This window comes from Serinus canaria, chromosome 12 (assembly GCF_022539315.1).
Source record: "Serinus canaria isolate serCan28SL12 chromosome 12, serCan2020, whole genome shotgun sequence".
Classification (NCBI taxonomy): Eukaryota; Metazoa; Chordata; class Aves; order Passeriformes; family Fringillidae; genus Serinus; species Serinus canaria.
Window position 1 is genome coordinate 12077936 of NC_066326.1, and position 13828 is coordinate 12091763.

Below are 13828 nucleotides of genomic sequence, written 5' to 3' on the forward strand. Positions count from 1 at the left end.
ACAAAGGCAGTTTGAGTGCAATATGATGAAACTTTACACATCACCTTGTCTAGTATGTCTTTCCCACCCTAGTCAAGAATGGGGACTTAAGGAGCTACGCTTCATATGCTGCTGTTGGATTTGTGAATAAAGCTGAGCTGCCAAAGCGGAAATGTTTAAGGCCTTTCCTCTTACTTGGTAGGAGCTGAAAGACTTGAAACAATTTTCTTTCTATGCCAAGAATATGCGAAACATATTTGAAACATAAAGATCCACACAATTAATTTGACAGGTTGAAAGCTCTGATGCCTTAGCACACTGGGTATTTTTCCCCTTGTTTTTTTCATACCATTTTTCTCCTCCCTTTTCTTCATTCTTCTCTCAATCATATTTGGTATCCTTGCTTGCTTTATCATGATACATATAGGTACTTTATTTAATGCTTGAATTATACCTTTCAAAAATAGCAGTGATGTAAGAAATGTGTGAGAATTCAAGTACTGTCACAGGAGGATAAGAGACCTCTTTGTGTGGAACAGATATGGTCAGGGGAAAGAATAATAGGAGTTTCAAGTTGCCAGACCAGTCTGAAGGATCTGGTAGAACTTGGTTGATTTTGTACGTATCAAATACACAGGTAAACATTTCACAATACCCAGGGCCTAAAAATGAGCCTTCAGAAGGTCAGTGTTTTGAGTGCCCTTAGTTCTGTAATATTCTTGTGAATGATGAGTTTGTACACAGCAGGAGCTACTGTGAAAGAAGAAACTTCTCCCTTCTGAGACAACAGCCAGGCAGGAGGCAGCACCGTCTCTCTTTAAGTTTAGTGAATCAGAGATGAGAAATTCAAGTAGAAGGCAAATAGATTTTCCTTTTTCCTTAGCAGGTGGTCTGGGAATGTTGAATAACAAAAACAAAAAAATCCCACCCACATTTACAAAGATGCAAGAAAATCCTACCCAGTTTTTTGTTGTGAAGGGCATGAAGCTTTCCAATTGCTGGATGAGGAACAAGTACAGGTGAGTTTAGGTTTATGAAATAAAATGGAGACAAGTTGAATGGGACTTGTACACATGTAGGTTCTGCACATGATTTACAGAGGAAGAATTAATTGCTGGGCAAGGTCCAGAGGTGTAGGGAGAGCCAAAATGGGAGTTAAAAATCAACATAAGTGCAGTAGGAAGCACCATCTGTTACCTTACACAGATGTAAATACAGCTTGGGAGCACGGGGGCTCTGGGCCAAAGGTATACCTAAGGGTTCTTTTACCCCCAAAAGAACTGTCCCTTTCCTAATTTAGACCCTCGTGCTGCATTCTCATTCTTGTCGTGCGGCAGGTTCCTGACATGTTGCTGCTATTGGCAGTCAGCCTCTGCTGCTGCAGTTTCCTAGCTAGAGGATACTGGGTCTGGAGATTCCCCAGCATCAGCTCACAGGGCTGAATTTCTCCTAAACATAGTAAAGGATTATCTACCATGAACAAGGGCCTGTTCCAGTGCTGTGTTTGTCCTCACCACTTGCTTCCTGCAGATCCCAGCTTCCCTTTGCACTCCCTCTCCCTGGTCTGCAGGGAGCCAGAGGCAGCAGCCCAAGTACCAGCATAGCAAGCGGGAGGGAGCTGCTGTTTCTCGGAAGGAAGGCAGAGCACGAAGCAATTCTGTTCTCTGAGCAGCTCCATCTTCTGGTTCCAGAGACAAGTTACAGATTTTTAATGTTTTGGGCTTGGAAGAGACAAAGTAACCCAGTTGTAATGGATTTGTAATTAAAATGAGGACAAGAATGTTCTTTTGAGTTACAAGGGGAGCTCAATTAGCCCATGAAAGTAATACAATCTCACTTCCAAACTTCACAATTGCAATCTTACTGTTCTGACTGAAATATTTCTCTTGCCAGCCCACAACCTGCATTACTCAGTGCAGTTTGGTTTTTTTCTCTCTTTTTTTTTCAGTGCTGGTAATTTGTAGGCCTCTGTATTTCTGACTCAACTGTAATGCAGTCACCTTCAGTGTTTTCCCTGGTGTTGATACTGGATTTTTTTCTTGAACAGATCTTCCAATTAATTTTTCTGCCCTTTACGATGCCATATGCCTGCAAATGTTACATCTTCAGGTATAAGTGTTCCCTCATTTATTGAATTAGTAAAATTTATTGCCCAGATAGGGAGTTTACATCTTCCATTCTGTTTGCAAGATTTTCTCCTCACATGTATCTTGAAGTTATGAATCAGCAATACTTTTTAAATGAACTTTGAGGTCTAGGAGAGTACAGACATCAATTCATGCAATACTGATTTACACATTATTTTTTAATTAGACTTATTAAAAAAACTGATCAAAGATTCACCTAAATTATTTAGGGCCCAATTTTTCAGGGAGAGCCCATCACTAGCACAGTGATCTAACATCCATGTGCCACTTTTATTGCCACATTCTGTTTTGCTTCCCTTTTGTATCCAAAGATACTTTAGCTACCATATAGCTTAGCTAAAGTGCTGACTTGACAAAACCAGAAATCTGAGCGTTTACATATAGCCTGGCAAAGCTGTTGGAATAAATGAGCACCATGTCATTGAGGTCTTGTGTTATGTTTTGGGGTGGATCTGTTGGAGCAGGTTAAAGTCTTGCTTTAAGTTTTCATCACCTCTTTCCATCCACCTCCAAGCCTGTATCAGTTCTTTGGGCACAAAGGGCTTTAAAGTAATTAAGTTCAGGACATAAAGATCCGCTAAAATAATAGTACAAGCAAAAGAACTAAAAGCCCTGTATTTTTAACAGGATCACATCCCTGTTTTAGTTTGGTGTGGCATGAGCAGGAACAAGGAGACAATTCACAGGTGATAGAGCGGATCAGGTAAGAGAGTTTGGGATAAGAGGGAAGGTTAACTGCCCATGTTGTTGAAAGGAATCTGCTTTGAAGGACATTTAGATGAGCTCTTTAGCAACACAGGCTTCTACAGACTCCGAGTACTGGAATTTGTCCATTTCCCTTTATCTGTGAGCAGAGGTGGTAATGAAACACTGGACAGTTCATGAGATTGGTCTTCTCACATCATGCTGTTTGAGACATGTTTGGAGGTTTATGGGCCTGTATCTTTTTAGCCTGGTATGCTCTCTGAAGGTAAACCTGCCTTGAGGGCTTTGCTACAGCAGCTACCAGCATCATGTTAGATGTCATGATGCCGACACTACAGCAGCAAAACGCAGTAGTAATTGTATTGGAAATTACAGACAACAGCAGATTATTTAAAAGCTTCTGCACACCACCACCCACAACATAGCAATTACTGTGGCAAGAGATGGCACCAAAACCCTTAGAAATATCTCACCTGAAAGTGACTTTCTGGTTTGAGTAGTGTTTAAACAGTTGAGTGAATCCCAGCTACAGAGCACCAGAATGCAGGGGAGGTGACCAGGTGTGCAAGCACAGAGTACACAGCTTTTATCAACCCAGGCAGACTTGTTTTGCCATAAAAGACAGCAGTAACTAGAAAAGAACCTGAAAACTGTGACAGACAATTGATAAAGGGAGTTTTATTAGGTGAAAGAGGAAGATCTAGTGAATTGTTTCCAAATGCTTTGTTTCCCATGAATGAATGATGCAGGGCAAGAAGCTTGTTAAATGACTGAACCCACTCCAACACATTCCGTGAAGGTATGGATAAAATACACTTCCCTGCATCCTATAAAATAGGGCAAACTAGGCTATTTATAAAGAAAATATGCATGTAAAAACACTAGAAATCCAGGCTGTCTTTGTATGCAAGAGAGAAACAAAATACAACCATTGTGATAAGGGTTTGCAATTCACTTGTGTTTCTTTGTAAAGAGGTAGGGACAGATAACTAATGCACCACATTGTTCTGTACCTCTCCCCACCTGAAAACAGATGACAGTGATAAAAATCTCCCTCCCAGGGAGCAACCATCCAAAGCTGGCTATCCTAAACTCCAGTATCTTTTATTGCTGATGACTCAAACCAGAAGGAGCATATGTTCAAAGTAGATGCTGTTTCTTCATGTAGTCCAATTTCAGAAGGTGTTAACATTATCCTCATTACCCATGTTATGTGGGCAGACAAATTGCTTCCAAATCAATTATAGCCTTGAATTTAACATGGTTAATTTTTGACAAGGTCTACTCACAGATAACAACATAATTTCAGAAGTTGGTAGGTACAAGTACATCGTTCTTGCAACTTACTAGAAGTTGTGCCATAGTAATGGTACGTGATCAAGACAATTTATGAACCTAAATTACCATGATATTAATCAAAGTGGAGTCAACTAAATCCATTTGGGTTTGGGTTCTGTGTTTATTTGTGAATTAAAAAGGGTTCAATTTGCAGACTGTCTTACAAATCAGATTAAATTCCTTTTTTTTTTAAACAAAATAATTCTTAATTCTTTAAAAACACCACTAAAAAGGTATATGACAAACCAATTTTCAAAACCCTGTCTTCAATGTATTTTTTCCCATTAGCATATAAAAAGGGGGAAGTTGTCATGCAAATATTCTGAACACTGTGACAATACTCAGTAAAGCCATTAAACACATGAACTCTTCATTAATCATTTTGGCTTTCCTTTTAGTAGCATACAAGTCAGGGTCTAACCTCAGCTGCCCAGCAGGACATTAAATTACATTTCTTGTTTAAAAACCTCCAAAAGCACCATGCCAGAGCTACTCTATTTCCACTTCAAGTCACATATTAGTGCTATATGATCAGAAGGATGTGAAACACTTGGCAAAGCCTGGTGGGTTGTTATTTCTTCATGACTTGGCAATGGAATAACTTGTTCCACCTCTAGAGCGTTTCTGTCAATGAAAATGTAGTCCAGACATCCATGAAACCCACCAACATAGTTTGTATAAGCAGGCTCTCCACAAGCACTAAGCAGTTTGAAAGGATGGCTTAGAGTCATACTGCACCTTTCTTCCTCCCCATTTGAGACCCAGTCTTCATGATCTTCAGCAATGCCACCACTGCTGATAAAACTGTAAGCTCCTGAGGAGGGTGTGCTATTAAAATCTCCACAGAATATGACTGGGATCCTGGGATACAGGTCACATGCTACATGCTTGATGTGAGACATGGCTACAGCAATCTGGATCAGACGGATGTTCCCACCTAAGGACATAAAAAAGTATTATTTCAAATAGGGCAGAACAGCACTGAGTTGCTCATTTAAGCATATATAGCTCTGAAACAGCAATCCTGAATTTTAGAATAGTTTACATTAATTAAGAAGCCTTTAAAGTTTGTGACTATGAAAGTTTTTGAGTTACAGACAATTTCAACTTCAACTCACCCATGCAAGAACTCTGAAGCTTTAACACCCATATACAGCAGTTTTCCATTTCATGGCAACCATCCTAATAATATTCCCAAAAATGCACAGAACCAAAAGAAAAGTAACTGAGAAGAGAAGAATCTCTCCTAACAGCTTCTGGAGCCCAATCTGGTTGCCCCTCCTGGCAGTACTCTGGGAGAGGCTCCATGTTCAACAGGTCTGGGAAACCATAAGCACACACAAAGTTCTCACTATTTTATGGGCTGCTTTTTGGGTGAATTATGTGCAATGTGACTTGCCTTGCTTTCAGCTGGATTCTATTGACTCCTAGGCACACTAGAAAAATAAATATATAAACAGACCTAGGGGTCTGGCTTGATTTCATCTAGATAAGAAGTAAGCAGGAAACCCTCAGTTCCGGAAGAAAAGGCTACAGCTGCAAAAGAATGGTGGGAAATCTATTCTCCAAAGGAAGAGCAAAAACCTTTCCAAACCCAGTTATCCTACATGCAGGAATGTGCCAAAATTACCTTTGGGGTGCCAGTATAGGTGAGTATTTGCTACACAAAGCTTCCTGGAAGGATCAGTGGTAGACTGAAGAACCGAAACCTTTAAGAAAGAAAACAGTCTTTGTTAAGCCTTAAATAGAGAGGTTATATATTTTAAAATGCACTACTCAGCTTATGCTTCTGTGGCAATCCAGTTCAAAGAATCTGATGCTTATAACCAATAAACTCAATTTAGGAGCTGTACTTTTCAATAATCTTCTATGTAAGGTCTGCTACATCATTTAACAAACATTCTTTTGACTGTGTCTGGTTTGGCCATATTTTTTCGTAAGATGTAGTTCAAGCTGTACCATTATGAAATACTTTCGTATTCACTCTCTGCAACAGAACTGGAGCTAAATCTCCATTTTTAGCAAGCAAATGTAGCATTCCATAATTGTTAAACTGAACAAAACTTTGGAGGTGATTTCAGTTATCAAAGAAATCCCATTAGTCCTACTCAGTCCATGAGCAGGAAACTTTTACTGGTGTTTCTGCAGTTCCTGACACAGCCCCCTACCTTCCACACTTGTACCTGCACAACAGCTCAGTGGGCAGATCCTCTGGCATCAGGAAGCTCACACACCTGTCCAACCTTATTTGTCTCCCTCCTGTCACTTGTTAAAAGAGACATTATAAAGCATACTCAACTAACTTAAAATTGATTTATAAGATCTAAGTTTTATAAAATATATTCTGATATGTAAAAGTAAGTAGTGAAACACTGGCTGCCAATACCACCAGCCAGAAATCATTACCTGGCCCAGAATCTCAACAGCTGTTTTCATTTTAAAGCAAAATAATAATGCCTTACCAAATTTTGGTAATTCCATATATGCTGTTGACTAACATCTCAATGGTTTTTGCTCCTAAGCTCAACTTCTCCTCTATCCATTACCCCAGCTCACAGAGAACAAAGTTCCATGTTTCAAACTCTTAATCCCTCACCTCCCTTCTGCTGCTTGAAGCTCAACAACGCTGGCTCTGCTGCACCTGGAGACAGTGGGAGGAGGAGAAAGGGGGAAAAAAGAAGGGAAAGAGAAGAAGACACGTCAAAGCTGGTACCTGCAGCACCGAGGACCTCTGCAGCACCTTCTCCTGCACCAGGGGGTACTTGGCCAGCTGCTCACTCAGCTCCTTGTGCAGCGGCTCTGAGAGCAGGGCTTCGCTGAAAGCGATGTCGTGCTGGCTGAGGAGGCTGAACTTGTCCCTGCGATAGAAAGTGGCCAGGCCTTCGTGCTGCTTCTCCTTAATCCTGAACAGCCCCTCCAGTCCAAAAGCATCTAGCGCCGGGGCCAAGCTGTCTACGAAGACAGATTTATCCACCTCTTGCAAGCAGATGAGGTCGGCGCTGTAGCCCGCCAGCTCCTTCTTGAGTAGGTTCTGGCGGTAGTCGATCTCCAGGGCGTAAGGAGCGCAATAGGGGTAGAGCACGGTGCGGGAGAACTCTGTCTGCGCGTAGGCGTCGGCCAGGATGTTGTAGGAGACGGCGCGGACGGAGCCGTGGCCGCAAACCTTCTTGGTGTAGAGGTGCCGGGCGTCGAAGGTGCAAGCGCCGGGCCCGGCCTCCACGGGACCGCTGCTTTCCACCTCGAGGGCCGGGCCGTAGCGCTGCTCCCCGTCCCCGGGCGTGCAGCGCAGCTTCAGCCGCAGTCCCACCAGCGCGTTCGACGGCGTGAACACGCGCTCGGCCACCGCCGTCTCCACCCAGGCCTCCCCAGCCTCTTCCCCGCCGCTCGCGGGGCGCTGCTCGCGGAACCAGCGGAACAGGCAGTGCTGCGGCGCGGCGAACTCGGCGCTCACCTTGGGGCACACGGGGAAGCCGGCGAGGAGCGAGCGCGGCAGGCGGAGCTCGGTGAGCGCGGGCGGGTTGCGCTCCACGCGGTATCGCGCGTCCCCGATGTGCAGCACGGCGCCGTCCTGCCAGGCAGCCGCGTTCGGCACCTCCTCCGCCACCGCCGCGCCGTCGCGGGAGAACAGCCGCACTGCCGGCACCGCCGCCTCGCCCTCCGCGCTGTCCTCCGCCCGCACCTTCTTGCTCTTCTTGCCCGCCTTGCCGTGGCTCTTAGCGGCGTTGGTGGCGATGCGCGCCAGTGCCCGCCCCAGCGGCTCCTCCTGGTCGCGCTGCATGTGCCGAGCACTGCCGTCGGGCAGCACGAACCGCAGGCTCAGCTTGGGCTCGGACGGCACGCAGCGCACCACGGCGCGCTCCATGGCGACGGGCGGGTGGCCGCCACCGCCGTGCGGAGGTGCGGCGAAGGAGCCGCGGAGGCTCCGGAGGGCGGAGCGGAGCCGACGCCACATGGACCCGGCGCCGCTGCGACTTCCGCGGGGCGCGGCCGGAACCCCCGGGCGGGGCGGGGCTGAGTCGTCAGCGCGCGCGACGGGGGCGGAGCAACGGGCGGGGCGGGGCTGCCTCTGCCGGCGGCGCGCGCGACGGGGGCGTGGCCGCGCGGAAGGCGGCGAGGGGGCGGGCTCGCGCCCCTGGCCGTGAGGCAGCGACCCCTGCCGGTGCCACATGCCCCGCTCCGGGCCGTGCTCTCGCTCTCGCTCCCGTGCCCGCCGCCCGCGCCCCGCCGTTAACCCGCCGGCACGGCGTGAGTCTGGCCGACCGGAGAACCAGCGGGTTCTGCTCTCTCAGCAGCGAAACCCCCTCTACTCAGCGCAGCTTCCTGGCCAACAGATATTCGAGGCGTGGGCGGGTCTCCCTCATAACGCCCCGATGCTAATTGCCTGTGGATAAATCCTTTAACGTCAAGAGTTTGGGTTTGTGTTCTGTGAGAAAACATTTCATGTCTCGGTTGAGACCTCACGCTGAACAGTCCCGGGCAGTGAGAACCACGCCAGGAAGGTGTCCAGGACTTTGGAAAACAGACATAAAATTCCCCCCCCTCCCCGCTCCCGCTGCTCCCTCAGCCTCTGCGCGTGGGGCTCTGCCCACACAGACACAAAATTAGGATTTTAAAGCCTCTTTTGCCAAGTGTGGGCAGGTGGGTAGCAAATCTGTAGAGTTCCTTAAAATTTCCATTTATAGTTATACAAAAAGGAAAAGCTTAGCAACAGCCACGTGATGCATGAGGGTATTATATTTCTAATTTCTCAAGCATTTTTGCCGTGATCTGCTTGCTGCAAGCAGGGGCTGGAGCAGAGGGACTTTCTGACTCTCTCGGATTGTCTCAGCCCTGTGGAAGACCGGGACGGTAAGGTTTTTCCAAGTTTCTTTTTCTTTTTCTTTCTCGTCATCACGAGAGGCACTGATCTCGGCCAGGGAGAGCCCCGAGCAGCCCTCACGGGCCGGGCCCCGCCTTCGGCTCCGGGGTAACCGCGCTGTTGTGCCGAGCGGGGCCGCGGTGCCGGGAGAGGTGAGAGCGGCGGGGCTGAGGGAGCGCCCGGAAAAGGCAATGTCCCGGCCGGCCGTAGTTGAGTCCTTTGTGTCCTTTGGTGCATCCACCACCCCCGGTTTGGTGCCTTTTTAGGACATACCACTTATTTAGGAAGTAGCTTTGGCTTTCTGCTCCTCTGTGGGAAGCAGTTGAAATGCAGTGGTGAGTTTGTGCGTCGTGTTTCCTGGGGAACCCGACCGCCAGTCTTTGGAATCGCCCCACTCAGGCGATTAAGCCTCCATACAAGAGTGATCTTTTAGTTGAACCGTAGCCCAGTCGCAGAACACAAATTTGTTTGGGTTATTCCTTTCTTCCTTTCTTTCTTCCTTTTTTTTCCCCCTTCTTATGTCAGGGTCCGTATGTACACTCTTTCCCTTGAACTTTGCCATTTTATCATATAAACTGATGTTCTCTTGTTTTGAAATAACTGTCATACCTAAACTGTGGAGTTCCCTGAGGTGATCTCCTTTTATACTTTGCCTACATTCAACTTAATAGATGCATGGACAGGATTGTGTTCTAGGATTTTGGTTTTATTATGGTTTTAGATGGAGCACTCAGATGAAGCAACTTCCAGTAAACGGACTTTGAGAACCTTGTTTCGACCCCCTGCTTTATCTCCACCAGTCATATCTGAAGACTCCCCATCACAGAAGAAACTGTTGGCATACCACAGAGGCAAGGAGGAGCAAAAGATCATTAATCAGTTACTGTGAGTTTCATGTAATTCAAGACATGTTGAAATTCAAGTGAAAGAGACATTACACATTTGATATTTGACAAATAACAGTGTTTGTTTCATATAATTATAGTGAGATTTAGTGATCAAGATGAAAAAAATAGGATTAAAGTGCTAGCGTTATTTTCATTGTATTATTTGTAGTTTTTCTACAATTTGTAGTTTTTGCTCTTCTGATGCTGTGGTTTACTTTAGAATTGATCGAGCTCTTGAAGTCTATTACATTAACATGGAAGAAAGAGAGGAGAGAGATGCTGCCCCTCCTATCATACAACTGCGTTCCACTGTGAGAAAGTATTTCTTTATTAAGTGTTTTCTGTTTAGTTCTTTGTTATTGGGACATTTATTTTCCTTCTTAAAATTTACTTCAAGATACTTGTTTTGCTCCTCAATAATTCATAAATGTATTTATATACTCAGGTAATCCAATTGAAATATATGCCTGTATGTCTGTAGAATAAAGTCTTTGTTTAGTAATAATATTTGCTAATTTTTATATTTCGAGTATTTCTGTTTGTATGTTCTTCATATATAGCAATTTTCCATTTCTTTTTATACAGATGGACAATGAAAGACAACTAAGGGTGAGTTAAATTCTTTCATTTGCTTTTTTTGGCGTAGAAGAGTGAAAGGCCCCTATTAGAGAAGTTGAGTATGTAATGCAGAATTATTGTTATTAAACAAGAAGAAGTAGTCTTGGTGGGGGAAAATGGAATAGGAGCAAAATAGGAATCTTGTCTTGTGGTCCTGTAGAGGGAAAGTATTTTTCAGTCTTAGGAAGAGCATCTATCAATAATTAATTTAATCTTAGTTAAAGATAATTATTTAGGAAAAAAAACCTAAGAGGCTTCAGGATTTTTTTCAGTTGAGGTCATGGATTGTATCTTAGCCTGTACAAAAAGTAGTTTTTGACATCATTCCCTTAATTCGAAGAACATGCACTAAACTTCAAATTTGTGTATAGCTTTTAAAGTAAGACTTCATCTCTGAGAGCCAATTTGAAACTCAAATTAGTATTGATATATTTATATTAAGCAGTCTAAGGTAACACTAGTTTTGCCTAGCTGTTTTTAGGCAAACTCATTGTGTAGTGATTTTATACAAAAACTGTCAATCAAAAGCAGAAATACCTATTTCTTTGGCCAAGACCCACTCCCTTTATGAAGGATGTTTGTCCATACTTTTTGCCAGATACATGTTTGTCCAAACAACAATAACCTTAACCTTGAACTATTTTATTGTTAGCCATAAACTTCAGCAGGGGACCAAGGAAAATGCCATACTAACAAGTACAATATTTTATATTTAAACATGAAGACAGAGAGACCAACCACATGTTACCAACCACAAAGCAGTTTTTAGGGTATTAGTCAGTGAATACTAAAAAGATTAGATTAAATACCCTGCCCTTAAGGAAATTAAGAAATTTTGAAATGAAGAAATTATGAATAAAAAGAGATTTTTGCCAAGCCTAACACAAAAATACATGCATAGGTAGTTACTAGACCTCTGAAAATCTTGTCCTTCCAGGCAGACTACTTCTTTTTCAAGAATTGTGTGCAGAGTAATCCAATGGTTCCCATCCAGCAGCAGTGGCTGAGGTCTATGCTTGCCATGGTGCCACAGTCACTTATGGAGGGCAGAGATAGAGAGCTGCTCACTGAAGATCTTTTAAAGGAGGTAGTAAGGGATTATGAGACAAGCATGCAAAGATGTGTGTGTAAGTACCACAGATTACTCAGCACTTATATTAATGTTAGTATATATATTATAAACTCCATATTCTCATGCTTAAAACAAATTTTCTGGTTTGTTCTTTCAGCCAGGTAGGATCTTTGTAATTAACTACTGATTTAGCTTTTCCTGCTGTATCAAATGGGTTTGCCATAATGTTTAAGGCAAAACTTGCTTATTTTATTTGAACCAGTAAAAAGTTAACCAGCTGAAAGTACAGGTCAAGCAAAGACAAAGACAGCTGCAGACCTCATGTCAGAAAGGATGATTGCTGATGAAGTTATTTCATTGTGTCTTTAACCTATTTAGTTAATTTGAAGCAAGAATGTATTGCTATTTACTGTTAAAGAAAGGAGAAACTTTTAATGTACTAGAAATTATTTCTACCTCTTTAGGAACAGCAGCTTTTTAAAGCTGTTTATTCACAAATGCATTAATGAATTTTCTGATGGTGCTTTTGTTGCAGGAGAAAGCTCACAATAAAAATCTGCAAAGATAGTTACTGTTTTCAGATATCACTCATACAACTCACTTCAATTTTAAAATCTTTTAAAAAGGAGTTTTGGAAGTGTTTTTCCTTGAAATCATGTATTAATTTATTTACATTTGTAGTAATTGGAATCTGAAATTGGGCCCACTTTTGTTAATATTTTAGTGAATGGCTGATCTTTTAAAAAAATGTAGATTAAAAAATAAACAATTTAACCTTGGACTAACTTCTTTGTAATGTTATCAGAATCATAATTATAGTACCTCATTGTAATTATGGCACAAAGTTGCCATAAATTCTTGCAATCATAGAATATAGAATATGTCAAATTGGAAGGATTAGAGTAAGGACTCTAATCCTTAATCCATAAGAATTAGAGTCCAGCTCCTTGCAGGGCTCTCCAAAACTCAACCAAACAACTGAGAGCACTGTCCAGGTGCTTCTTGCACTCTGGCAGGACTGGTGCCATGACCAACCCCCGTGTGGAGCCTGTTGCTGTCACTGACCATCCCCTCCGCAAAGAAACTGCAGAAGTTTTCAATTATTTAAGCACAAACCCATCGGAAAACCTTCAGGAATATGAGCTAGAACTGGAATTAAGGCACCCAAATCTGTATAAAAATTCAGCAGGAGCTGTTGATTTTCAGTTACCTTTGGGAGAAAGTGTTTCATCGCAATTACTTTTTCATCCTATGATGTGTTTGGTTCAAGGAAGTACAATGACTATTGAGTGTCTATTGAATATGGCCTAATTTTCTTCTAATGTTCATGTATTTTTTTTTAGTGAGAAGAGCTCTTGTTAAACCAGATCTAAAAGAACTTGATAAGTTGGAAGAGGAGGCACCTTTGCCTTCATTACCTCTGTGAGTGGATTAAGTTAGCAAATAACTCACTGGCAAAACACACTGAGTTACATGAGGGACATTCTTGTTTAACTGTGTGGACAGAGTTATGGTACAGGATTAATTCTGGAGCTCCTTACTGGGACCTTTTTAAATCTCTGTAGAGGACCTTGCATTTGAACATCTCTTTTCTGAATGCTCTACAAAGTTTTAGCACTGACAGTGTTTTATTATAGTGATGTAGAGCAGCATCTGAAAATACCATGGAGGATAAGCATGTTTTATCAGAGTATCTGTATGACTTCCACTGCATGGAAGGACATGTGTGTGGCATTCATTAACTATTCACACTAGAGAATAATCTTTTGAATACTATCTTTTATGCATAAGTACTTTATTCAAGCAGTGCTCGAGATCTTAATTTTTGTTTATTTGTTTTGGTTGCTTTTTAATGCTTTTTCTTTTTTAGAGGCATGGATTTTTCTAGTACGTGGCAAAACAGTTATATCAAAGCAAAAAACCAAATTAATTCCACCTTACATATTCTTCACCCCACAATGAGAGCACTACTGGATTTTGGTTATACAGCATTCTTTAACTTTCTTATATTGGATTTCTCTAGTTCCAGGTAAAGTCTGTTCTGGTAAATTATTGGCCCATATAGGTTTTTGAAGCTAGCAAAGATGACTTTGTTCAGTTCTATTATTTATGGTAGAAAATTGCTTTGATGCACCATTTTAATGTACTGTGATTAAGTTCTCTGTGTTATGACGTGTGACTTTTTTCTCTCTGTTACGTATTTTATTGTTGTTCAAGTTGTTGG

General features: G+C 42.8%; 2 protein-coding genes across 4 annotated transcripts in view; one reads left to right on the forward strand and one right to left on the reverse strand.

Annotated features, from left to right (window-relative positions):
• Window positions 1-991: 991 nt before the first annotated feature.
• Window positions 992-8153, reverse strand: PDE12 (phosphodiesterase 12). Of its 3 annotated transcripts, XM_050979419.1 has the most exons (5): window positions 6883-8153; window positions 5800-5878; window positions 4908-5106; window positions 3305-3474; window positions 992-1700 (listed from the first exon to the last, which is right to left on the reverse strand). In XM_050979419.1, exons 1-5 carry the CDS (start codon window positions 8119-8121, stop codon window positions 1678-1680), a joined length of 1710 nt encoding a protein of 569 aa, XP_050835376.1. In that variant the 5' UTR covers window positions 8122-8153; the 3' UTR covers window positions 992-1677. The 3 variants fall into 3 exon arrangements, with proteins under 3 accessions (XP_050835376.1, XP_050835375.1, XP_009089503.2); XM_050979418.1 differs by lacking the exon at window positions 992-1700 and having other exon boundaries at window positions 2084-3474; XM_009091255.4 differs by lacking the exons at window positions 992-1700; window positions 3305-3474 and having other exon boundaries at window positions 3490-5106.
• Window positions 8154-8881: 728 nt separating this feature from the next.
• The window catches only part of DNAH12 (dynein axonemal heavy chain 12), a 57484-nt gene continuing 52537 nt past the window's right edge, over window positions 8882-13828 (forward strand). Inside the window, exons 1-7 of the mRNA XM_030228081.2 lie at window positions 8882-9017; window positions 9749-9912; window positions 10135-10225; window positions 10500-10523; window positions 11470-11659; window positions 12948-13026; window positions 13475-13633. Of these exons, the coding sequence (XP_030083941.2) occupies window positions 9749-9912; window positions 10135-10225; window positions 10500-10523; window positions 11470-11659; window positions 12948-13026; window positions 13475-13633 (707 nt within the window). The 5' untranslated portion in view covers window positions 8882-9017. The remainder of the gene's footprint in view (window positions 9018-9748; window positions 9913-10134; window positions 10226-10499; window positions 10524-11469; window positions 11660-12947; window positions 13027-13474; window positions 13634-13828) is intronic.